This window comes from Ictidomys tridecemlineatus, chromosome 4, assembly GCF_052094955.1.
Source record: "Ictidomys tridecemlineatus isolate mIctTri1 chromosome 4, mIctTri1.hap1, whole genome shotgun sequence".
In the NCBI taxonomy this organism is placed as follows: Eukaryota; Metazoa; Chordata; class Mammalia; order Rodentia; family Sciuridae; genus Ictidomys; species Ictidomys tridecemlineatus.
This window is the reverse complement of record NC_135480.1, coordinates 14091964-14118513: the sequence shown is the minus strand read 5'-3', so window position 1 is coordinate 14118513 and position 26550 is coordinate 14091964. Positions and strand designations below refer to the sequence as shown.

The 26550-nt window shown below is 38.1% G+C and overlaps 2 protein-coding genes across 2 annotated transcripts; one reads left to right on the top strand and one right to left on the bottom strand.

Moving 5' to 3' along the window:
- Nucleotides 1-8538: 8538 nt before the first annotated feature.
- On the bottom strand, nt 8539-16193 carry LOC101972972 (olfactory receptor 5B12). The gene is made up of 2 exons (XM_005331671.2): nt 16045-16193; nt 8539-9403 (listed from the first exon to the last, which is right to left on the bottom strand). The coding sequence occupies exons 1-2, from the start codon at nt 16191-16193 to the stop codon at nt 8539-8541; spliced, it is 1014 nt and encodes a 337-aa protein (XP_005331728.2).
- A 543-nt stretch (nt 16194-16736) lies between these two features.
- Nucleotides 16737-18087, top strand: LOC101965846 (olfactory receptor 5B17). The gene has a single exon (XM_005331572.2). It carries the CDS (start codon nt 16974-16976, stop codon nt 18015-18017), a length of 1044 nt encoding a protein of 347 aa, XP_005331629.2. The 5' UTR covers nt 16737-16973; the 3' UTR covers nt 18018-18087.
- The last annotated feature ends 8463 nt before the right edge of the window (nt 18088-26550 follow it).

Genomic DNA, 26550 nt, shown 5'->3' with positions numbered 1-26550 from the left:
GCAGGAGTCTGTGAAAGCAGGTGGACTGAAGGCTGGGCTCTGGGTGGTTGAAGGAGGTCCTTCCTCTCACGGAAAGTGTTATAAATGGGTTTGGAAGGTCATTGCTGCCGGAGGTTATCCTGGAGGTCCTCATTTCAACTACGGGGCTCCATTTAGCTTTTCTGATGTCTGGCATTCTTCATGATAATAAAGCATCTAGAAGTCCTTTTCACTACTTGGAATATGTTGGTAATACTCTTTTCTAAAATATATACACACAACAGTTAATCAGCGGAAAGTCCAATCTGGACAATATTTGGTTACTCTTTGATGTATGATGCTAGCAGAATCTGTCAAATGCATATCCAGTGTCTGACAGGTTTCTTCCCAACTTGTTTAAAATAAGCTGAAAATATGCAATGACTTGAGGCCCTGCTCTAGGGACACTCATGCTTTTATCTCTAATTTATGAGCCTCTTAAATTGGAATTTCCTTGTAAACAAAGCTCCCCATAGAGTGTTTGTAATGTATCCACACATGCTTAGTGAAGTCTTCATGTCTTCTGGTGCCTCAAAATGGGTAGAAAAAAATTTTCAAAATGTTGAAGCAAATATTTATTGCTTTCTTTTTTATGTGACAATCATTATTATCCTGGATACTGATGTTTTCCGTTTCCTGCCATTGCCCATATCTTTGCTTTAATTCTGGGCAGGTAGAACAGAGAAGGCAGTAGAGTTCCATTTGCTCTGTCCTAGAAACTCTGTATTCTCTACCAAGCCATCTTTTGTGGTGCATCTGGTTGTACAGACCCTGGGCTGCTGAGGTGCCAGCTCATGGTGCTGCTGTGATTATAGCATGAGAGGTCCTCCCAGCCCAGGAGACACATCTGACTGACAAACTGAGTGACCCTAATCTTCTCTGGACTAACAAACTGCCACATTCAAGGCAGGGATGATGTAGCCCCTGTTGCTGAGGATAGCTATGGTGAATGTAATGTGTCCCTCCCTCCGGGCTCTTAGGTGATAATAAACATAAAAGTTCTTTGATAACATGACACTAACATTTTCTTCATTTTTTTCAATCAAGAGATTTATTGGGGGGGGGCTGCCTGAAGGGGAAGAAAATGATAATCAGAGAGGAGAAGAGGAGGGAGGAGAGGAAGAGAGCAGAGAGAATGAGAAAGAACAGAGAGAGAAGAAAGAGAGAAGAGGAAGAGGGCAGAGCGACACTATAACATTTTCAAAAGAAGCCTTTGGAGGCATTACTTAGCTTATCTCAGCTTTTCTCAACCATGGCAGAATATTCAGCTAACCATATTGAATGTCTGTACTTTGACATTCTTAATGAAAGCAGTCTAACCATGCAGCTGGTCCAGGAGATGTTTCAGGAGCCACAACCCCTGAAGTTGACAAACACAGCTGTAATTGCTGCACTGGAACTCCTATAGCACATTCAAAAGGCAAGAAACTGAGGAGTGTGTTTTCCCCTTGAGTCTGACCCCATCACCCCAACTATTAGTACAAGGCAAGGCAGTGGGTGTGAATACCTGGATGCCACCGAGCAGCGCTATAGGGAAGAGAGCAGGAGACTAGGAGTGAGGAGACCAACAATAAGTGCCTGTGCTGTTGCTGTTCACCATACCTGGTGTTATTTCCCTTTTATTTTGTTTCCATTTTTTTTTAAATGGATAGGCATTTTATTGCCCTTAGACTTCTACCAAGAAATGATTGTCAGTTTTCATAATACTTACTTTTGTTTGAGAACAGATGAAAAGGTATCTAGACCATTGTGTGAAAGTCCACATCTGCAAAAGCAGGAGAGTCTCTTTCACCACCGTGGAGCTCTGTGCTATGGCACATAATGTGGGCTGTGCTCTTGCAGATATCAAGCAGAGATGCAGCTTTCCACAGGAGTCTCAGGGAAAACAGTGCCACGAGAGCAGAGATCTCTGGAGACCTCTACTCCCACATGGACTCATTAACTTGACCCTGTCTGGAGCTAGCAAAGGTGGTTTGTGCATTTTGGCTGAGAGTGCTTGTGAGGACACAGGGGATAGAATCTTAGAGGAACAAGGGCCCAATCAGTCAATGAGCTGCGCCACAGTCATATTAGGCAATAAAATAAAATTGTTGATAAAGTGTCTGGCTTCAGTGAAGTGAGGATCTCATGCAATCTTTCTCACCTCTAACTTTTTCTCAAAGGTCTAGAGTCTTCCTGGTATAATTTTTCTTTGATTTAGTCTATTTTTTAAACAAAATATTTATTTGTCTTTCCACTGCAGAGGTAGTATGGGGCTATTTCTGCCCTCATTTTAAACAATTTTTTGTAACTATGTAATATTCCCATTTATGGCATATGTACATACTATATATGTATAAAGACCATCATGCAAATCAGAGTAAGAGCACATCCCTCATCTTAAATATCTGTCTTTTTTCATTATTGTGGGATCATTCAAAATGCATTTTGGCGATTTAATACATGCAATATGTTATATTAGGTAATAGTAACTCTAATGTGCAATTGTGTTACGATAAATAGGAGGAATAAGTTAATCCTTCTTTTTAAATTTTAAGAATGTATCCATCTTTTCTTCTACATTTTTTTCCACCTCTAATCCACTGCTTGAGGTAGAGTTATCTCTTTCATTAATGCAGTCAAGTGTAGTTTTGTGATTTAGAATTGTGTGGCCATGTGTATCAACTCAAATTCTACTTCCATCACCTATTTTACTTTTTGAACGTGGCCAATTAATTAGTGTTAAGATACTTGAGTATATCAATTGGAAAAATATAGTAATAATATTCTTTATCTCTCACAAGGGAAGCATGCAGGTGAAATGAGATATAGAAATCTAAACCTGATATGTAACACGTATGAAGAAGTGAAGAAGCTTAAGTGTTACCACTTTATCACCGATTAAAACTGACTTTGGAAGTGGAAGAAAAATAGTAGTGCTGAAATACTACATCGACTTTCTCCATTTCTCTGAATCTTTGAAGTTGACAGAGTCATCAACCCTCTCTATCAAGTGGACAAGGGAATCACCAGGGTGTGTCATTCCTGAGTCGAGGTGTAGTGAAATCTATGTACAGCCCATCTGTTGTCTTTCATTCCACCAGGGCAGCTGAGGAGTCTCTGCTCCCAATGGAGGAGCTCCAGGAGACCACGTTCCCATTGGGTTGGGTGTTTGAGTGAGCATGTTGAGAAGGACCAAAACTGTCCTAGACACCATGTGATGTGCACCTAGTTGCAAAGTAAGAAAAAATTCTTGTCCTTTTCAATCAATCATTAGGGTATTGGCTTTATTTGTTTATGTATGTGACAAAAATCTATTCTACCTAATATCATATATAATAAACTAAAAATCTTTAAAAAAATTCAGATAAGTTTTTGGGAACTAGTCCCCTTACACACACTCATTTTTTTTTGTTTACATAAGAACCTTGTCATAATATAATTAACAGAGCAGAACATTCACCAATATTAAATGCGTATGTAGAGTTTTATGACAGTTGAAAAATAATTCAAGAACATCTTCAACATCTGCAAAAGAGACCCTGAACTTATTATCTGTGCCACTGTCATATTAGGCAATAAAATAAAATTGTTGATAAAGTCTCTGGCTTCAGTGAAGTGAGGATCTCATTCAATCTTTCTCACCTCTAGCTTTTTCTCAAGGTCTAGAATCTTCCTGGTATAGTTTCATTACATTTCTACCTAATCCTAGGAAACCAATCACTTACATTTTGTTTCTATAGAGTAACTTAGAATGGACATATTTTATAAATAAAATCATATGACATGGTCATGGTTATTTTATACTGTTTTCTTCATTTAGAGTGTTTTCATGCTTATCCATTTTGTGCATGTATTTGCACTGTCTTCCCTTTTATTGTTGAATATTGCATTGTAAATATTTATCATATTTTATTTATTTCATTAATCAGTGGATGAACATTTTTCCTACCATTTACTTCTTAAAATGATACCATTTGTTTATAATATTTGTGTGGGCCTGTTTTCATTTCTCTTGGGTACACATTTCAGTGTTGAATTGCTGGGTCAAATGACAACTGGAATGGTTTGCATTTCACTCCAAGTCCTAGTGCTGGTGACATAACCCCAAATGCCATGGTGTTTGGAAAGTAGAAATTTAGGGGAGGTTTTTAGGTGATAAAGGTTTGCCCCCACTGATGGATTAAGACTGCTAGAAAATATATTTGCAAGAGTAGGTTTTCTGTCTTTTGTTCTTTTCCCATGTGAATGCAGATGTTGTCCAGTACTAGATAGATGACTATTTTGCTCACTGTTAAGAAAGGCAAATGATTTATACCACCAGGAATGCTTCACAGATTTAGTATAATATCCACCAAAATGCTGATGTAATTCTTCACAGACCTCGAAATAAACTCTTAAAATTCATTTTGAAAATCAATGAACCTAGACTAGTCTAAATAATTCTAAGCATTAAGAACAATGCTGAATGTATCAACTACTAAATTTCAAATTGTACTCTGGTGCTATCATAATAAAATCAACATGTTACTGGCATAGATAGACACATAGACCAATGGGATTGAGGATAAGACAGGGATGCACCCACACAGATATAGTCACCTGATTCTTGACAAAGATGTCAATGCCTTTTAAATTAATCCATGAAATGGAAAAGGGAAGAATACTCTCAAATTTATCCTATAAAATCAGTATCATCATGATACCAAATCAGAAAAGAACATATTACAAAAAGAATACTACAGATGTGACCCCACTGTCTGTTGACTTCTATAGATTTCGATGGAAAGTCTGCTGTCAGTCTGATTTTATTACTTTGAATATTTTTTCCCATGTATTACAAAGTTTTCCTTCTCTAATTTCTTATAGGTCTATGTTGGAGCTTCTCAGTCTGATCTGCTTGTTTTTAAAAATACTTTTTAAATCTTTCCATCTCTTTTATTAAAGGAATATTTTAAATATTTTTAAAATTAATATCTACATGCTAATTCTGACTTCAATTTTGTTTAGGTTGATGTTTAACCCATCCATTAAAATTTTATACTTTTTTGATAATTTAAACTTTATATCCAGGGCTTTTATGTGCTTAAAACAACAACAACAACAACAACATCCAATAATGATTAATGAGCACTTGTTTTCCTTCCATTTATTGTCTATTCTTGTTTAATTCATATAATTCCTTCATAATTCATGAATATTTTAAGAATCTTAGTTTTAATATTTGTGTGTTGCACTATTATTTATTTCTCTTGAGATACAATATGTATCTTCTCTTGGGTCTGGTTGATTCTGTTCCTTATATTTCCTGACTTTCATGGGTAGAATCTCCTACATTTAACATACTCTTAATTATTTGAAAATTCATTTCATGAAAACCTATTTTGTTTTTTATTAATGTAGAAGAGATCTATGTCTATTTATTTTGCAGATTTAATGGCCCAAAATATTAATACTCACATTTCTTATATTAGTGAGTCAGTTTTGTCAGTGGTAGTTTATTTCTGTTTTTTTTTAACAAGTGAATAATCCAATTTATTATTATTTTTTTCCTAGAGATACGAGGACTGGTTAAAGAGACAAACAAAACAGGGCTTCTGGTCATTGGAAGAAATCAATATAGATTTCATGCTCTTTTTTTCCTAGGAAATCTATCCTGAGTGTGTATACTCCTTTTTTTTTGAGAGACAATTATTATCAAGGGCTCAGTAGTTTCTTTATTCTTATGCTCTGTAAATCACAGACTCATCTCTCATTTATAATTATTTGTATTTCTCTGGACAACAAATTTGAAAATGATATTTGAGCTCAGTTACAAATTTATAAATATATGCTATGCAATTGTATATGTTTAATGCAGTGGAAGAAGAGTTTTATGATTACTTTGTATCAGATGTTTCATAGGCAACTACTGATGGAAATTAATTTGTTCCTGATTAAAAATACCAAAGCATGACACAATAAATTGACTTGAATTAGTTAAACTTTTAACTCCCTGATCAACAATGTTTAATCCAATCAAAACATCCAAAATTACTTGCCTGTTTAATGATAACAAAGAATATCACTTATGTGATTATTCATGGGGGTTTTTTTCCATTAGTACGGTTGACGAGACACACAAAAACGGTCAGGGTTGTCAACACATTTTCTGGATAACACAGAGAAGAATTGAGATGATTCTGTTTCTGTGATCAGATAGTTAAACATTTCTTACTGATTATCTTAAAGGGACGAAGCAATTTGTCCCTGTTCTGGTTCCCTCAGAAGGTTCTTGCCTTCAGGAATGTGTCCCTAGGTGGATAGGTATAGGTCTGTCTGCAAGTCTATGTTGAAAAATATTTTAATATAAAGAAGTAGAGAAAAACACTGAGGCAGCACAGTAATAGAGAGTAATAGAGGGATGACATGGTCCAATTCTTCATTCCTTTGCTAAAGGTGTAATAAACACACATTTATTTCTTTACAGAAGGACCAGCTTTGTACTAAATACCTGATATGACCTATTCACTAAAGGTCACCCAACCCCATGGAGTAGATAGCATTATTGTGCACATAATAAAAGCAGAGAAAGAGAGACACAGAGTAATTACACAATTTGTACAAGTTGCACCATATTGGGGACTTTCTTCTTCATTATTAAATTAGTACAGTTTGAGGTGACTTCTTTAGAGAGAACTCATGAATCAGTATTCTTATGTTTGTTAGGTAGCTGGTAATCTCTTTTCTAGATATTTTCCTTCCCATCGAGAGTTCCTCAGAGAAAACATTATGTTCTTTGATCTGGCTTTGCATGGATTTGCAGCCACATTTGTGAGGTCTTTTTGAAAAATAAATATCCTTATTGTCAGCATCTAACACTACGTGTGACATATGGTAATGCTTTATAAAAATGTCATCCTCATGCCCTCAGCTCCCATCTGGCTGCTGGCCCAATGGACACAGAAGAGTGGGGTCCATTTCCTTTTACTCCATTTTCAAAATTACAAGTTTTCCTAAAAGTATTGGCCATCCTAATCTTGTTGTTGGTTTGATTGGCACTGGTCATGTTCTACTCTTTCAATTCCATGATGCTCCATAAACCTGCAGGTTGCCATGTGGGTTACATCCTTAGATATGGGCTTTGGGTTTAGTTAGTGAAAACATGCCTGGTATTTATAACAATGGGCAAACAAAGAGAGAATATTGTAAATTGGATTAACAGATGTCATTCCCCTAGGCACATAAAACAAGGAGCCCTTGAATCCGGTGATCGCTCATTAACACATCCAATTTGGTGCTGATTCAGGTATTCAGACTCAGCTCCCTTGCTCCCACACATTCACTCACTTCCTCACTAGTGTAATCACCAATCATATATTTTCTCATCATTTAACTTCCTATTACATTTCATTAATTGAGTGAAGCAAGCATTTTAAGGATTCATAAAATAATCTGAGCCCAGTGAAAGATGAGAGGTCTGAAGTATGAACTGATACCAGTGCTTCTTACACTTACAATTCCCTTTTAATTTTAGTCCCAGAGTTTGCTTTTTAAAATAGGAAACTCAGTCCTGGTTGTGATTTTGATGGTGCCAGATTGCATGTCTCTGAGTGACCAACAATATTCTTTCATTTCTTTGTATCACACCTGAGAGAATTTCCTGTCTTTGTTGATCTTGACCCTCAGCACCTTGTGAGAAGGTAGTATTCAGCTGCTAGTGTGGGGAAAAACCTGCCCTTTCCTCTCTCTCCTAAATCTACTCCTGGAAATATTGTAGACACAAACTCCCAATTTTACAAATTTGTCATTTTTATTCAAAAACATATAGAAGCATCTACAATAGAACATATTGTTATACAATAAGTTTGGTAGACATGACTACTATGTAGAACTCAGGTAAGGATTAAATGTCAATATATTTGGAATAAAAACTCTGCTCTCTGAGCTTTGTTTCTGATATCTGAAATTGACAGATGAAATAGATTTGGTTCTATAGTATTTTTAATTATTCAAAGTCTTCATTGGGCTTTCTATTATATTGATGCTCAGATGTAGATAAGGAGTGATCATCTTGTGAATTTATGGACTTTACAAGGAATATATAATGATATTATTTTGAATTATATCCTGGTATTTTGTACGATGACAATCTTACAAGGTGATTCTTGGGTGCACAAACATCTGAACTATGGCTCTATGCTGTATATGTGAATCATAATGTTATTTTGCATTTTAAGACTTAAAAATATAAGCCTGATATCATGTACATATGAAGATTACATGCAAAGGACTTCATTCTAATGGTGTGTTATAATGAGGGATCCTATTGTATCTAGGATTAGAATCTGGCTCTTAAACTGGGAGCGGCATCTTATTTCTGAAAAAAGACATGTAGATTTTCCTAAAACCTAAGTATATTTCCAAATCATGAAGAGAAAAATTCACATTGTTAAAGAACAGTTCAGAGAAATGAAAGAAAAGAAATAATTGTAATTACATAATATTATTAAACACTAGATGCCCAATGAATGTTTTAATTTTTTTGCAAGCAATACACAATCAACAGACTAAGCCTAGTGAAGACTTTGCTTTTCCAACAACCTTCCTGAATGCACTGTTGACCTCTTTGTTCCTCAAGCTGTAGACCAGGGGGTTCAGCATGGGGATGATCATCATGTAGAACACAGACGCGATTTTATCTGTGTCCATGGAGTGACTGGAATTTGGCTGTAAGTACATGAAGACGATGGTTCCATAGAAGATGGAAACAGCTGTGAGGTGGGACCCACAGGTGGAGAAGGCCTTCTTCTGCCCCTCAGACGAATGCAAACTCAGGATAGCAACCAAAATGAACAGGTAAGAGCTCAAAATTAACAAAAGTGTGAAAAAAGTATCAAATGCTGCCAAAGTGAAAAGCACAATCTCGTTTGTGTAGATATTAGAGCAAGAAAGAGCCAGAAGTGGGGGAATGTCACAGAAAAAGTGATTGACCACATTGGAACGACAGAAGGAGAGATGGAACGTGAAGGCTACATGTACAGAAGCCTGCAGAAGCCCACAGGCATAGGAGGTGGTGACCATCAGGACACACACAGTGCTCGTCATGGTGGTGGTGTAGTGCAGGGGCTTACAGACAGCTGCATGGCGATCCAAGGCCATCGAGGCCAGCAGGAAACTCTCAACAGTGACAAAGGCTGCAAAGAACATCTGGGCTGCACAAGCATGGTAGGAAATGATCTTATCTCCTGTGAGAAACCCCGCCATGACCTTGGGAGTGACAGCTGAAGAATAAACGCAGTCCACCAGAGACAGGTGACTGAGGAGAAAGTACATGGGAGTGTGGAGACGGGAGTCCAGCAGGATCAACAGGATCATGCCCAAGTTCCCAGCCAGAGTGATGAGCTGACTATGCTGCCACGGTGGCCTGTTTTATGTCTTTTGTACTCATTTCAGCTTTTCTGGTGTCTGGTATTCTTTATTGCATTAAGCCATGTCAGAGAGAACACTAATATCCAGGACATATCAAGGACTCAAAACACTTAACACCACAAAACAAACAACCCAATCAATAAGTGGGCTAAGGAGCTGAATGGACACTTCTCAGAAGAAAATATATATTCGATCAACAAATATATGAAAAAATGTTCAACATCTCTAGTAATTAGAGAAATGAAAATAAAAACTACTCTAAGATTTAATTTTATGCCAGTCAGAGTGGCAGTTATCAAGAATACAGACAGCAATAAATGTTGGAGAGGATGTGGGAAGGCACACTAATACACTGCTGGTGGGGCTACAAATTGGTGCAACCAATCTGGAAAGCATATGGAGATTCCTTAGAAAACTTGGAATGGAACCACCATTTGACCCAGTCTATAACCCAAAGTCTTAAAATCATCATACATAGTTACACAGTCACATCAACTTTATAGCAGCTCAGCTTACAATAGTTAAACTGTGGAAACAACTTTGATGCCCTTAAATAGATGAATGGATAAAGAAACTGGTATATATACACAATGGAATATTAAAAGACAAAAAAATTATGGCATTTTCAAGTAAATGGATGAAGTTGGAGTATATCATGCTAAGTGAAGTAAGCCAATTCCCAAAAAACAAAGTCCGAATGTTTTTTCTGATAAGTGGATGTGAATACATAATGGGGGAAGGCATGGGAAAAATGGAGGAACTTTGATTGGGCAAAGGAAAGGGAAGGATGGGAAAAGGGTATGGGGCCAGGAAAGATAGTGGAATGAGATAGACATTGTTACCCTAGGTACATATATGACTGCACATATGGTTCGATGCTGCATCATTGTGCTGCTATTGTGTAAAATGAATCAAAATGAATTCTGCTATCATATATATGTAATTAAAATAAATAAATTAATTAATAAAAAAGAAATAAAGAAGTAAAGAAGTAAAAAAAAATATTGTGATATGACAGTAAGTAAAACCGTATGGTGCTGACATAAAAACAGACACATAGCACAATAAAATAGAATAGAGATCCCAGAAATAAAACCATATGAGGGTGCCAAGAATGGACAACAGGTAAGATATAGTCTCTTCCACAAGTTGTGCTGGCAAAACTGTATATTAATATGTGAAATAACAAATTGGATTGTAATTTTACATCATAGAGAAAAATCAACACAAATCAATACAAAAACAGATTGAAGATTAAACATATACTTAATACAAATGAAATAGCACCTTTGGGTTGGTGATGTGGCTCAAGCGGTAGCGCGCTCGCCTGGCATGCGTGCGGCCCGGGTTCAATCCTCAGCACCACATACAAACAAAGATGTTGTGTCCTCCGAAAACTAAATATATATATATATATATATATATATATATATATATATATATATTAAAAAATTCTCTTCTCTCTCTATCTCTGTCTCTCTCACTCTCTCTTAAATAAAAAAGAAATAGCACCTTACACCCATGGGTGGTTATTATAAATAACAATAATTACAAACCAACTAAAGAAAATTAGTATTAGTAAGTGTGTGGGGAAATCCCTGAACTCTTGAGCCCTCTAAGTGGGAATGAAAGTTGTAGCTACTATGTAAAACAATATGAAAATTCCAATTATCAGAAACAAAATTACCATTTGATCCAGCAATCCTCCTTTGGGGTGTATAGCCAAATGAATTGAAATCAGGATCTCAAAGAAATATTCAGATCCTCCTGTCTCTTCTATCCCTATATGCAAAGGTGAAGTTATGGAAATAGCATAAATGTCCATCAACAGTTAGGTGCATAAAGAAAATGTGGCATATACATACAATGGAATACTCTTCAATCATTGTAAAGGAGAAAATTCGTATATGTGAGTCTAGATAGGAGTGAGTCTAGAAAGTGTTGTATTTAGTGAAATAATACAGGGACAGAAGAAAACTATGGTGTGAATCTAGTTATAAGAAGTATTGAAAATAACCAAAATCAAAGAAACAGAGTATAGGATGGTAGTTTTGGGGGGTTGAGGAAGAGGAAAATGAGTTGCTATTTAATGAGTACAAAGCATCAGTTTTTCAAGATGAACAAGTCCTTGAGATTTGATGTACAATGATGGGTCCAAAGTTAACAATAATGTATTGTGCATTTAAAAACTTGCTAAAGACAGATTTCAAGTATTCTTAGTATAACTAAAACAAAAATAGGTTAAAGTGACAGGATAGATTGAAAAACTCCCTATGTTGTATGAGCTCCACAAAGAATAGAGAGAACATGGGGAAATAAGTGCTGAAATAGAAATTAAGTGAGAATTTATCAAATAAAGAACTGGCTCAGTTCTATGTTTGAAGGACCATACAAATTTGTGAGGGAATATATTTTAAAAAATCCTCTATTGGATCACATTTTCATAAAAGCAGAAAAAACAGGAACAAGGAAAAGATTTTGAGAAGGTGGACAATGAAAATGCAAAATAATAATCATTGGCCTCATATCATTGTTCTGTCAAAAGACATGGATGTCTGCAGCCAGCACTAAGACTGTGGGGAAATAAGTGCTAATCCACATTCCGATACCCCGAGCCACTGCTATTGGAGCATAAGGGGAAAATTAAACCCTTTGAGTTACATAAAACTCAAAAGTTAGTTTGTAAGCCACAGGTATAGGAGTACAGTGGAGGTTTCCAGCAGAGGAGAGAAAGGCAATTTATCTGATTGGGGAATTTGAAAGAAGAATGAGCATGGATATGTTTTCTTCTTCAACTTTTCTCCTTTGATTTGATCTTGCTTATCTGAGGCAAGGGTCTCTTGTGTCCCGTATTACTCTAGGTTCCAAGGTTAATGGTAGAGGATCTGCCTGTTTAAAGAAGAGACCCATAGTCTTGGGATCTGTGTTAGAGTAGGTTCCCCCAGATCAGACCCAAATCAGTAATTTGAAATCATGTGCTTAGGAGTTAATAGCAGGAAACACTCATAAAGCAGAAGGACAGGGAGTAACAGGAGGGAAGGACTCTGCCATGGTTAACCTGGATGGCCAACTTGATTGGACTAAGAGATGCTGAAGATTAAAAGATTCCTGGGTCCCATGATGAAGGGGTGAAGGTGTTTTCAGAACTGATTGTCATATGGGGCAGCCAAGTGATGGGACAGAACCACCCTAAATGTGGGTGGCACACAGTGGAGGCCTGGAGGGAACAAAGGGTGGAAGAAGGAAGATGCCAACAGACGCAAACTCGATTCTTCCTGAGTCGGTGCTGGGATTGCTGCTGCCATCCGCCAAGGACATCAGACACGAGCTCATTCACTCCTTGCACACAGACTCTGATGAGCTTTTCCCTAGGGAGCTCCCAAGCCTTCAGTGTAGAACTGGGAGACATCATTTGTCCTGCTTCTGAGGCTCCACCGCTTGCACTGAGTAACTACTAGTCCCCCAGCACTGCAAATTGCACGTGGCCATTGTGGGATTCTCCGGCTATCCAGCTTCTGACTGCAAAGCCAACCTAATAAATCTCCTTTCTTTGATAATACTATATGCATCCTGTTGATTCTGTTCCTCTAGAGAAGCCTGATTAATACAGACACAAATTCAGGATTTCATTAGTGAGCAGATAATAAATGTGAACAATGGGGGAAAATCATACCTGGAACCTTGGAGCCACTAGAAGACTCTAGAAGACATGGCTCAGGGTTATACTACCTGAAAGTTGTGAAATCTGGGGTATTCATTGCTTTACTCCTATCTGGTGGCTGCCACTAGGGAAATTAAACATTCTGCAAATGAGCTGAGCAGACTCTTAGAGCAAAATTATCCCCCATTCTAAAGATGCAGACTCTTTGTCCTAATAAGCGCTGGCCAGCACAGGGACAATGAGTTCCATGGGGACATGGATAGAGCAACACTGTCTGCTACTGCAGGGTAATTCAGGGAATAAGAAAAGTCTACATGCCTACAGATCCAAACAAAATAGTAAGCTACATTTTTTGGTATGAAGACTACTTTTTATCTCTGTGATCCTGAGATCATATTTGTCAGTTGATCTCAAGGAAAAAAACCAGAGATACAATAGATTCATCAGCTAAAAACTTCAGTAGCCATCATGGAGTTATGAGAACTAAATAGAAATGGTGAAAAGAAAATGAATTAAAAATGACAGATTAAAAAAATAAGGTTTTAGAAGTATTTTATGAATATCAATAGCCACAATAATTTAAAATCAGTGAAATTTATTGTTCACATATGTAAGTAACACCTTAAAAAATGGAGGAGTGGGGATGGGGTGGGAAGAAATGATACCAAGTATCAAAAGCATTTCTGTGCTACTAAGCACCTCAAACTACATTTATGTGCACTGTTCATTTGCTTCTTCACTGGGTAAATGGGGTGGAGAGGAATGATTACCCTCAAAGGGAGCCTGTTCCCTGGAGAGCGCCAAGCAGTATGGTTTTCTCCTGATTCCTATATATGGAGCTCTGGAGTCTCTTCATGACTCCATCATGACATAGTCTGATCATGACATTACTTTCAAAGGGACCAAAGTCTGAGCAGAGCCTCCTTGTCATGCTTTATTTTGATGGATGGCAGTGTTCCTTCAAACAGAGTGTTTTCAGTGAGTCTGTCAACATAGCTAGTCGAACACCCCAGATAAACTTCACATGGATTCATGTTGAGAGAATCAACACTTACTAAGGTTTTTTGTTTGTTTGGTTGGTTTTGATTTTACTAGATCTACCCTTATCTCCTCTTTAAAGGGACTATTCTGGGAAATACGCAGGGAGGATAATTTTATTATTTCTATTTCACAAATGAGGAAATTGAGCCTGGCCACAGGTCCATAACTCTCCCAATTACACAGAAAAATGTACAGTAGACGCAAGACTCAAAGCCAGGCTTCCTCTCTGTGTTAATGATCTCACCTCCATTTCTTCATGCCCCAGGAAACTTGAGACATTTGACTAATACTTAGGAAGGAGTTTCTCCAAAATTGTTCATACATTCTTTCAAGGTTGAATTTTTGGTACCAGACTTATGATTCAGGATCATCTTTTCCATCTTTTCAAGGAGCAAGGTAAGCTTCTGTAGTCAAGAAACAACTTAGTGAAAAATGTAATGGATGCAGAAGCAATGTATGGTTCAGCTACATCTTCTATGAGTTTTAGAGCTCCGATATGGCTATTTGAACTTTTTTTCCCTGAAATATTGAAATGATTCTGGAATCTAAATACAAAAGTTCTTAAGCCATCAGAGTATACCAGGATGTTTATGAGATGGTGTGCTGCCTTCCTGAAAAGAATGAGCAAAATCCTGCTTCGAATGAGTACATGGTAATTCATCTGGTTTCTATGTTTGGACCTGTCGTTAAAGGGATAGCTTACCAAAACAGAGTGAACTGGTATTTATTCAGACTCTAGAATACTCATCCTCAAATTACCAAGATCTTTACTCTGTTTTCAATTTAATTTCTTCATAATCTCACCCTTTCATTACTTTCTCACTTAGAAATACTGATAATGCAATGATAAAAGGCACAGATCCTGAGATCCTGAGTAGATCTCATGCTGGATGTAGCACAGGAGAAGGCACATAGCTTCTTTAATTCTTCATTTTTTTATTTGAAAATGAGATTGTGTATTTGTATGTGAGTGTGAGTGTGTGTGTGTGTGTAGATATACACTGTATATCTACCGTATATCTACCTCTACTGTATCTTTCCGGGACCCTCCCTCTTTTGTTTTCTATTTCTAAGACCAACTGGCAAGTAAGCACTAAATACGAGCTGTTTCTAACCCAGGGAATTGTGATGGGGGAGATAAATTAATTGTAGAGAGGTGAACTTTACAATACCTCTTTATGCACCACTATTTATGGACATACAAAAATGAGGAATCAGATAGTCTGGGAAGACTTCTCAACTTCCATCATCTCTAATACTACACACAATGTACCTGCCACATACTATTTTGAGCTGCCTTACGTGGCAGACATTCCAGTACATGCATGATTAGGTTAAGAACATTGAGATGGTGAGAATGTCCTGGATTACCTGAACCAGCCCAGGGAGAACACTGATCCTCATAAAACAGAGCCGGTGCTAAAGAAATCGAAGCAACAAGCACTGTACTTTACATTATGTGGGTGAGGTATTTGCAGACTCACCTGATTTAAGGTCAGACATGTGAAATGTGGAGGAGCCAGGAGGAAGATAGCAGAAAATAGTGGTTATCAGAGAATGGGTGTCCTTTCAAATTCTTCAGATTCAAAGAAATATATTTAAAACACTGTGCTTGCAAATAAATAGATTTGCAAACTAGAGTTAGTCTCCGGATTCATGAACTTTCAACCCTGAATACCTGTGATAACAGGTACATACATGTTGGCAGTAAAAACAGTAAGAAAGCATCTAAGATAGAATGGAGTCCTTGAACACAAGCTAAATGTGGATTTCAAGGGAGCAATTAACTCAAGATGACTTAAGACCCCAGGCTGCTCATCAGGAATGGATTTCACAGTCCCCCACATGAGAGAGGCAGAACTGATGAAGAAAGACTGCAAGATGCTGAAGATCTGAGAGGACAGTGGGGAAGGTCAACCCAGGAGCAAGGCTACTGTTTACAAGACTCACACACACCTCGAATCCTTGGGTGCTCTTTCTCTCCCCACTCCTCCAAACTAGCATAGAGATCTCCTCCTGTTCTAACCACGACATCATCACTGTCACTTGTCAGGTTTTTCATTAACACCACATTGGGCTGCATTTCCTTCACTATCTCACTCAACTCTCAGGATAATCCCTGAGGCAGCTCCAATGGCATCTTTGTTTAGGGATGGATAAAATGAGATTCACTGATATTAGGTGAAGACCTGCGTCTCTCAAGGGGTGAATGGAAGGATTGATAAGGGAATATTAAGACATCTAACACTATACCTTCTCTTCAGAATTGCTGTGGTCGGTTGCAACTTCTAATGATGCATTTCTCCCTCTGAACCTACTGTGCATACATTTGTGAATTACATTTCATGCAACTTGAAGCACTGAGTTAAGTACAATGGATATAATGATGATTTTTAAATGGAATGAATGCAAAATAAATTCAAATTCATAAATATTGTTTAGGGTGAAAATCACTGATAAATTGCCTAGAGTTTTGTTCTCTCTGTGAATACCTTTAAAAGCTTATTCAAACTCTTTGTTGCTTGATATATGGGTGGACATACAATTAGTCAACTTTATGGTGTTAAAGATAGGGTTAAATTGATATATACTTTTAATATGCCTGGCCTTAAAGCTCTTAGTAAACTCAAACATCTTATTGGGAAGGTGAATTCATTCCAAACTGGTGACCTTGGACCACTTATTATTTCCTATAATTCAGTTTACTCATATACTAAATTAAGAAGTTGTAAAGGTGATCCATGAAGGCGCTCCAGATTCAACAGTGCATGGATAAAGTTGATCTGTGGAATCGTGTTGCCATACCAATCAATGCTTTCAATCTGGAGAATGTTGAAGAGTCAATTATTACTAAAGTAAAATAATGCTTATTCATTTCAATTTCTGTGCAACTCTTTTTTTTTTTTGTTCCTCACTGTGTTCCTTCACTTCTCTTTATCATAGAGCATCTTGTGATTCTAAAACAACGGCTATGAAGAACATCACAGGAGTGAGTGAATTCATCCTGCTGGGAGTAACCAGTGCCCCAGAACTTCAGGTGCCTCTTTTTACGGTTTTCACACTTATCTACCTCGTCACTCTGGTGGGGAACCTGGGGATGATCCTGCTGATCATGTTGGACTCCCGCCTCCACACCCCCATGTACTTTTTCCTCAGTCACCTGTCTCTGGTGGACTTTGGTTCCTCCTCAACTGTCACTCCCAAGGTCATGGCTGGGCTCCTCACAGGAAACAAGATGATATCCTATAGTTCATGTGCTTCTCAGATGTTCTTTTTTGTATTCTTTGCCACAGTGGACAACTACCTCTTGGCTTCAATGGCCTATGACCGCTACGCAGCCGTGTGTAAGCCCCTGCATTACTCCACCATCATGACAAACACTGTGTGCTCTCGTCTGGCCACAGGATGCTACGTCTTTGGTTTTTTAAATGCTTCTCTGCAAATTGGAGACACCTTCTGCCTCTCTTTCTGTATGTCCAACGTGGTCCATCACTTCTTCTGTGACATTCCCGCAGTCAGGATTCTGGCTTGCTCTAATAAACAGATGCGTGAACTGGTTCTTGTTCTTATGTCAAGTTTTCATATCGTTTTTGCACTTCTTATCATCTTGATTTCCTACTTGTACTTGTTTATCACCATTTTGAAGATGCGCTCAGGTGAGGGGTACAAGAAGGCTTTGTCCACCTGTGCTGCTCACTTGGTTGCAGTCTCCACATTTTATGGGACCATCATCATCATGTACTTAAAGCCCAGCTCCAGTCACTCCATGGACACTGACAAATTCACATCTGTGTTCTACACCATGGTCATCCCCATGCTGAACCCTGTGGTCTACAGCCTGAGGAACAAAGAAGTTAAGAATGCATTTACACAGGTTGTTCAGAAGGCAAAACGTGCTCTAGGTTAAACCCTTAAAGATGTGTATATATATATATACTTTGATCTATTTTTCCTTTGCTTTCCTATTCTTTGGGAATCTTGACCAAAAATATCCTTACCAATTCCAATGTCTGGAAGTGTTTCCCCCTTTGCATTTTTCCTGTAGTTCCAAAGTTTTGGATCTTACACAGAAGTCTTTAATCCTTTTGAGTTGATTTTTGTTAACTGGCTAGAGACAGGGGTCTAGCTTCATTCTGCATGTGGACATCTGATTTCCTCAGTACCGCTATTGAGAAAGCTCTCTTTCCAGCGAGTACTCTTAGCACCTTTGTGGAAAATTAGTTGGCTGTAGATTTGGTGGCTTTTTTTTTTTAACTGGAAACTATGGTTTATTTAAGAAATAAAGCAAAACTTTTTTAAAAAAAATTTAAAACATAGCAATTTGATAAAGTAAACTTGTATAAATAAAAATTTTACTCTTAAATTCTTTCAGTATTTTTATTAGTTCATAAAAGTTATACATAAAATATTTACTTTTTCATTCCTATCTGATCATTCCAAAAATTCATCAATTATTTACAATTATCTTTATATAACGACAATGTAGCCATTTACATAAATTCAATGAGAATGCTTTTTCTCCTTGTTGTGGATATAATTGAAGTCATTGTCATACTTAAAAATGTACATAAGCTGGTTGTGGTGGCATACGGCTGTATTCCCAGAGGCTCAGAAGGCTAAGGCAGAAGGATTGCGAGTTTCAAGCTAGCCTCAGCAACTTAGAAAGTCCCTAAGAAACTTAGTGAGACCCTGCTTCTACAAACAAGGCTGTGGCTCAGTGGTTAAGCACCCTTGGGTTCAATCTCTAGTACCAAAACCAACCAACCAAACATACAAAACAACCTTAAAATCCCTGGCTCCAAGTTTCTCTAGATTTGATGAGTAAGTAGGATTGTTACTTCCTGGCAGGCTCAGGAATCTCAAGATACTAAGTACAACAGGTAAAAATATAAAGTCTGCCTTGGTTTGGCTTTCTAGCCTCAAGGATTTTAAAAGTCCAATCTGATATTCCTTGTCCAAATTTCAACAAAACAAATTAAAAAGACCCTGTGTTGTTGTTCTTGCTACACTCATCCAAATAATCAAACCATTTTTATTGATTCTGGATAGATACGATGGACAAAAAAAATTCAAGGATTCCTCCGAGGCCAGGTATTTGCAGACACTTGTCTACAGGTCTTTGGTTGGAATCTCCCAGGTACCTCTGAGAAAAGGGGTCACAGCTGTTGAGATTCCTGTGAGGAGGCTGATGCCAAATATTTGGTGCAGAAAGCATGCTGCATCCCACATTTATTGTCAGAGAGATTAAAAGGATGTTGACCAGGCCAGGGCTGGATTCTCCCCTGAGGTTTTCAGTGTGTACACCCAGTCACTGTTGGGGCCACTGCCAGCCTTTCTTGTTGACAAGGCAAATTCTGGCAGTATGTGGGCTGCTCCAGGCAGGTATGTATACATCCAGTCCAGAGGTTTCCAGTCCAGGGTACCCAACAGCATGGCTGAGGTGCAATCCACAGAATATCCCCAGAATGAGTTCTGTGCTGGAGGGGGAATCACTGGAAACACGGGATTTTCTAGGCTCAGTCTTGGTGCCTTCAGGCCTGGCCCTAATAGGTTGTTTCCATGACAGTGACACATCTTGTCACAGTGGCAGGATCAGCATTGTGCCTCCCCTCCCCTCTCCTCCACCACAGCTGTGCTCCCCACTGCATCATCCTCTTGGCAGGTTTGTTCAGACACTCCCTAAGTCACAGCCCTCCTGCACGGCCATCTCCCACCCAGGCAAGGCAGCAGGGACTTTCTGATCTCTGCGGCACTTTGGTCCCTAATTGGCTTGAGCCAGGGTGGAACTTGTGAATTGCTTTGCTCTTTTCTGTGTTGCCTTTCTGATTCTCTGTGCTGTTTAGGTTTTCCATCACTTTTCTTTATTGGTTCTCAGAGTTCTTCCTCTCTCACTTTCCTCAGAATATAAATTCTTTGTTACCCCAATTCTTCTCTCTTGCAGTCACATGAAGGTAGTTCTATTCCACCATCTTCCACGAGATTGATGATTTGATGGAGATTGCTTCTGCATATTATATTTTATATAATATGTAATATGCTATATTAATTTACTTATATAGTATGTATATAAATCTTATATATGTCACAGAATAAAATCAATTTAATAAATAAAATAATTAATTGCAGTACTAGACTATAAATTTAAAACTGTTATTACCTTTTTTCTTTTTTTAACTTTTTTTTGTTAATTAAATTTATTTTTAACTGACACATAAGAACACAAAATTTTGCATGTTGATGGGATGTCATGTGATGTTTCAATGAATGTATGTATTACATAGTGTTTACATTGGATTAAACACATCTATTTCAAACATTTATGGTTTTCTTATGATGAAAACATTCCAAATCTATCTTTCTGGTTTATTGAGTATATAACTGATATCTGATATCTACATTCACCCTACTGTGGACAGCACACAGAACTTTTTACTCTTTTTAAAAATTATTCTTTTTAGTTACATAAGACATTAGGATACAAAAGCACGGAATATAATTTGCTGTAACCCAGTCCCCAGTGCTTCTCCTTTCTACCCTTCTCTTTCCTCCTGCCTCCCTACTTCTACTCTATAGATTTTTTTTGTAATTTATTGCAAGGGTTTTGTAAATTAGTGTCTTGTGGATACACCTGATGTGGGGATTCCCTGGGCCACATCCTCGCATGCACCTACGAAAGTTCAGTCAGATTCATTCCCCTGTTCTTCCCTTTTCCTGTCCCTCTTTCCTCCTTCTCAATCCCGTTTGTCTACTCTTCTTTCCTCTTACCTTTTTTTTCCCCCTTTAGTTGAGTAACTGTTCTAAGGGTCCTAATTTGAGATTTAAAAGGTGGTATGGTTTTAAGTGAAAGTATATGCTGTTATGGTCAACAAATTTTTTTGAGATAAATAGAACTAAATTTTAAATGAATTAATTTAAGAACTAGAGTTATTTTATAGAATGTACCTTTTCACATTTCACTTTACAAAAGGATAAAATAAGCCAGAGTATAGTAAAAATGGGGGAAAAGCAATAGCATTTTAAAATGTATGTATATATGATTACCAGCATTCCCCCTTTGTTGATCAAGAACTGTCTCTGAAAGTAATGTGGGCCAACCATTCTGTGGTTAGGTTTCTTTTCTTTTCTTTTCCTTTAAAATAGCTTTTATTTTATTTTAAAAGTTAGTGTGTGTGTGTTACAGGAAAAACAAAAACATAAGCAAAGAACAAAGTCATCCAGTCACAAGCAGCTTAGTTGGACGGGTCCCTCTAGGTTGTGCACATACATACACAACACCCCATTTTGTGTGATGGAGATTGTAGTGTGTATCATGCTTTTCTACACATCATAAATATTCACCGATTCAGAATCCCAAAGCTACGTGAGTATTTTCGATAACCAAGAATACACTACACCCACTCAATCTGTTATCCTCTCTTGGGGACAAGAATTTCACTGAAGACAGAAATGGCCACAGGCCTCTAGATAGACATATTGGCAGAGTTACAACTAAAATAATGCATTCCCTTAATGCTCAATTTAAAATGGGACAAAGCAACAGAACACACCAAGCTTCTTTTATTACCAGAGTTCTACTACTAAAACATTAGCAAGAAAGTATGTTCCCAGTGAATTAAAGTATTCCTACAGTGCAGCCAGAAGACACACATACACCAATGGCTCCCATCAAAATCTAAATCCTTGAGCCCTGGCTTCTATATTACCCTGTGTGCTTTTCTGTGACCCTCTGCTTTCAGCCTAATGTCCTGATACACACTACTCATAGATAAAGCAATTCCACGTCCAAGATGTGTGTTTTCTATCAATTGTAACAAAGAGATGTTTACAAGTTGGCTAATTCACTAGCTCTACTTTTTGTTTCCCTATCACCTGAGGACACCTATAAAGTTTAGATGTTTTGAAATAAAATGTGCACAATAAAGACAAGCCTTTTACCAAAAATGCACATATAGATCTATGGTTATAGATCTAAAACTCTCTTCCAGATGTGGAGATATTAGCAAAAAGCATTCCCCAAACCCTTCCTCTTCTCCCTCTTCACCATTCCAGTGACTTAGTTCAGGACTAGCTCCAAGAGGTAGATTAACAAAGGTCATTCCCAGAAGGCAGTTCTTCCTAAAAACTAACAAAAGGATATTCATAAAGGGACTACTTTGCTACTTCTGACAAACTTCAGGCATTAGGAATTATCCTTTAATACTCAGCAATATTAACTAATATGCACATACAACAAAGGCTAGACAATCTGAACTAATCTAAGGGGCACAGATTGCTTCTCTATGCATAGTTTCTCCTTTCCCCACCCGCCACCCAGTGAACCTTCAACTTACTCTCCAAGACATCAAGTTCAACAATCCCATTCCCCTAAATGGCAGGTGGTTAGATTTTTCCCTCTGTGCAGGGCTGAACTCCTGTTGGTTGTGTGGATTTTTTCAAAGGTATCACTATGTACACCAAAGGATTTCTCAATTCAGGTTCTTTCAAGGTACCCATTCAGCTGTTGATTGTGAAATTTTATTACAGCGTTATTATTATCAAAAACAGGCATTACAAGGAGATTAGAGTCTCATTACCACATGAAGTCCTGTATTAATGGGCTTGGGAGAAGCTGTCTGCAACATGAAGCCAGCAATTTTATAGTTTGGATATCTCTGGTTATGGTTGTAGGTGATTTGATGACCAACCCCAACCTGCCCAAACCAATACTAAAAAATTAAATCAGGGACACTCACATATGAGGTCAGCACTACATCATGGAGCTACAACCCTAGTTTCATTTGATGAACTCTCTGTGAGGTACACAATTTCAGGCATGTGATTTCCATCTAGTTATCTGGCTTTAGTTTATAGGGCTTTTAGAAAGAGCAATTCCCATTCTTAGTTGCAGAGTTGTACAAAGATATTAGAAAAAAATAGAAGAATACTGAATTCAGTGTGGTCTACAAGTAGATTATAAAAACTTAAAAACAATGAATGGGTGTAATATAATTTCTGAGACATATTTTTTATAATCATATTTGTCAGTGGTCATCACGTTAGCAAAAGAAGGCAGACACATAAAGAAAAGTATCACTCTTTTTTTTCTCTCTTATGTGTAAATTAAGAGAAAAAACAGACAATCTGAAGATACTATGAGGGAAAAGAAAAAGGACAGGAGAGAGGGAAGGGTATGGGAGGGTTGTAGGGATAGAATTAGAGCACAACACAGGCTTTTATGGAAACGTCACAGCAAAGCTATTAACTTGTACAATCAACATGCATGGATAATTATAATTTAAAAATAAAATATCATGGAACCATAAGAGACATAGAATAGCAAAACAATCCTGAGGGGTGAAAAAAAAAGGACCAAGCCGAGGCATCATCAGAATTTCTGACTTGAAAATATACTACAAAGTTATGATTACCAAAGCAGCATAGTATTCACATAACAACTAACACAGAGACCAATGGAACAGAACAGAGAACCAGAGAGGAAGCCCTGTGCACCAAGACAAAGGTGCAAAGATCATATGGCAGAAGGATCATTTTCTTCAATAAATGGTGCTTCCAATAACTTTTTTTGAAAGCACTCATGACCTCCTTGTTCCTGAGGCTGTAGATCACAGGGTTCAGCATGGGGATGACCATAGTGTAGAACACAGAGGCAACTTTGTCTGTGTCCATGGAGTGACTGGGGCTGGGCTGTAAGTACATGAAGATAACAGTCCCACAGAAAATGGAGACTGCAGTGAGGTGAGAGGCACAGGTGGACAAAACCTTCTGGTATCCTGTAGCTGAGAGCATTCTTAGGATGGTGATAAATATAAACATGTAGGATACCAAGATAACTAGCAAAAAGATAATGAGAACCATCTCATTAACATGCTTATCAGAGCAAGACAGAGCCATGACTGCTGGAATATCACAGAAAAAGTGATGGGCCACGTTGGACTTACAGAAGAAGACACTTAATGTTTCCCCAACATGGATGGAGACATTCAGGAAACCTCCCAGGTAGCAGCCTGCAGCCAGACACGCGCACACACACGTGTTGTCATGGTGGTGGTGTAGTGCAAGGGCTTACACACTGCAACATAGCGGTCATAGGCCATTGCGGCCAAGAATAAATTTTCCATACCACCAAAGGCTCCAAACAAGAAGGCCTGATCTACACAGGAATTGTAGGAAATTTTCTAGAATGAGTCCAGCCATGACTGTGGGCGTGACAGCTGAGGAGTAACAGAAATCTGCCAGAGACAGGTTACCCAGGAAAAAGTACATGGGAGTGTGGAGACGAGAGTCCAAGAGGATCAGTATGATCATCCCCAGGTTCCCAACCACATTGATGAGGTAGATGAGGGTGATCATGATAAAGAGGGCCACTTGTAATTCTGGGGCACTGGTGAGTCCTAGTAGGATGAACTCGGTCACTTCTGTTCTGTTCTCCAATGTTGCTGGGGAAATCAGGAGTTGCCCCATAGCAAAGAGGAACAAAAATGGGGCACTGAACATAGTAAAGACTGCAGTGAGATCAGAATGTCTATGTACCATGTGCATTACTTTATTACTGTAGCCACACTATGTACTTCAAATTTCTCATAAGTAGAACATGAGCCTAACAATGTAATTTAGTGTATTAATTATCTATACGGTTCCAGAATGTTGAATGAGGAGTCTATGTGGACCATGTTCATGAGCCGAGTGTAAGTGGTACATGACAGTGGAATTAATGAATCAATCAGTTCCCATTTTTCCTTTCATGGTGAAGTCAAAGATCTCTTCTATGTAACTCATATGCCAGGAACTTGCCTGGATTCTGGACACTATATCTCTATTCCCTGATTTCTCAATACATTTGTGAAGTTGGAGAGTTGTTAATTTCATTTAGATTGTGTGACATCAGAGGTTGGGTAATGTATGTGTGTTTATAGAAGTATTAATTGGAAATCTTTGGTCCCATACATAATGGTTATCATTTCAATGGTCTAAACTAAACTTAAAGTGAGTTGCAATGGACAATTACACACTGTCTCCATTGGTCCAAGCTCAGTGTTTGGGATTTTGCAGCAGTCTCCTGAGATGTATACATGGTGGAGGTGGTGAGATAACAGGAACCATGGAGGCAGTCCTGGTGGGGAAGGACACAGCATCAGTGCAGGGCTGGTCTCTGGGAGAGGTGCACATCAACCCCACATCTATCTACAAGCTACAAATCACTGTTATAACCTAACTTTCCTGAACTAGATTTTCTTTATCTGCAAAATTAAGATGGTAGTGTGTGAGAGTGGATGAGCCTCCAGTCATCAGCTGATTCTGTAGTGTTGGCAAAGCCAAGCCTGGGAAACATTCCTTGCCAAAGGTGAGGATGTTATTGGCTTTAATTCTTGGCTCTGATGCTAACAGTTACCAGACGTCCCAGGGCAATGGGTGTCCTGGGTACAGGAGGATAATGGCAAAATATTCTTAGCACTGCGACAGTAGGGTAGCTGCTGCTTTGTAACTTTTATCTGAACAAAGAAGCCTCTGAGTACTTACAAGCCTTGAACAATTTACAATGCCCCTATAGTTTAACTTCCTGATTATGAGACCTTATATAATAAACTTGCTGAGCTAGTTCTGAGTTATTGCTCCTATATCAGAGTACAGTTTTCCCACATGGACCCAGGTTTTAGTGATTATTTATGTATCTTCTTTGTCTCTGTGTTTTTTCTTCATCTCCCATCATCCCTACTCAAGAATCCTTTGTTGATACTACACAGGTCGCAGCAGTAGTGACCTAACCTCAAGGTGCTACTGTGAAAATCGAAATAATACATTAAAGATGAGTAAATGCTGAGTGTTTAGCAAAACCTGAAATGTGCTATCTGTGCTATTATTTCTAGGATGGATTTTTCATCTTTCTGTGTTTTGAGAAAAGTGGATGCCAACATGGGGGCTTCAGACATAGGGAGGCTAGCTGTCCGAAAACCTCACTCAAGTTGCTTTGTCTCACTAGTCCACTAAGTCAATGAGATTTTATGCACCCTCTGTGCACATTCTGTTCATAGGATTGTAGGCTCTGGGAATTCCATGTGAGCCTTCCTTTTGTTCAATTTATTTATTAACATTTTTTTGGAAACAGGTTACCTTTAGCCTGCAGATATATGCGGCAGGAAAGTTCCAAGTTTAAAAATTTTCATTTGTTGAAGACTAGGACCAGGATTTTAATTTGAGGAATTTGGAAGCTCACCCATTCTCTGCTGTTCCCTATTATTCTATCCTATTCCTTGACTATGCCATTTCACAAGTCCAGCCCACAAGGGCTTTATGTTTGCCCCTGCCTTAACATACGGAACACTTTTAACATAGAGTGTTCTACAAAGTTGATAGAAACTTGGTGTCCTTGTATAGGTAGGTATTATTATTTTGATTTATCATTAAGATAACTCATAATAAGTGAAGTTAAGTAATATACTACA

Excerpts from the sequence above, each read along its gene's own strand:
- LOC101972972 (XM_005331671.2), bottom strand. The coding sequence starts at position 16,193 with ATGCAGCCCAATGTGGTGTTAATGAAAAACCTGACAAGTGACAGTGAT. Across the intron at positions 9,404-16,044 it reads GTGTGTGAGTCTTGTAAACA|GCCACCGTGGCAGCATAGTC; the intron begins GTAGCCTTGCTC and ends GACATAAAACAG.
- LOC101965846 (XM_005331572.2), top strand. The coding sequence starts at position 16,974 with ATGCTTATTCATTTCAATTTCTGTGCAACTCTTTTTTTTTTTTGTTCC.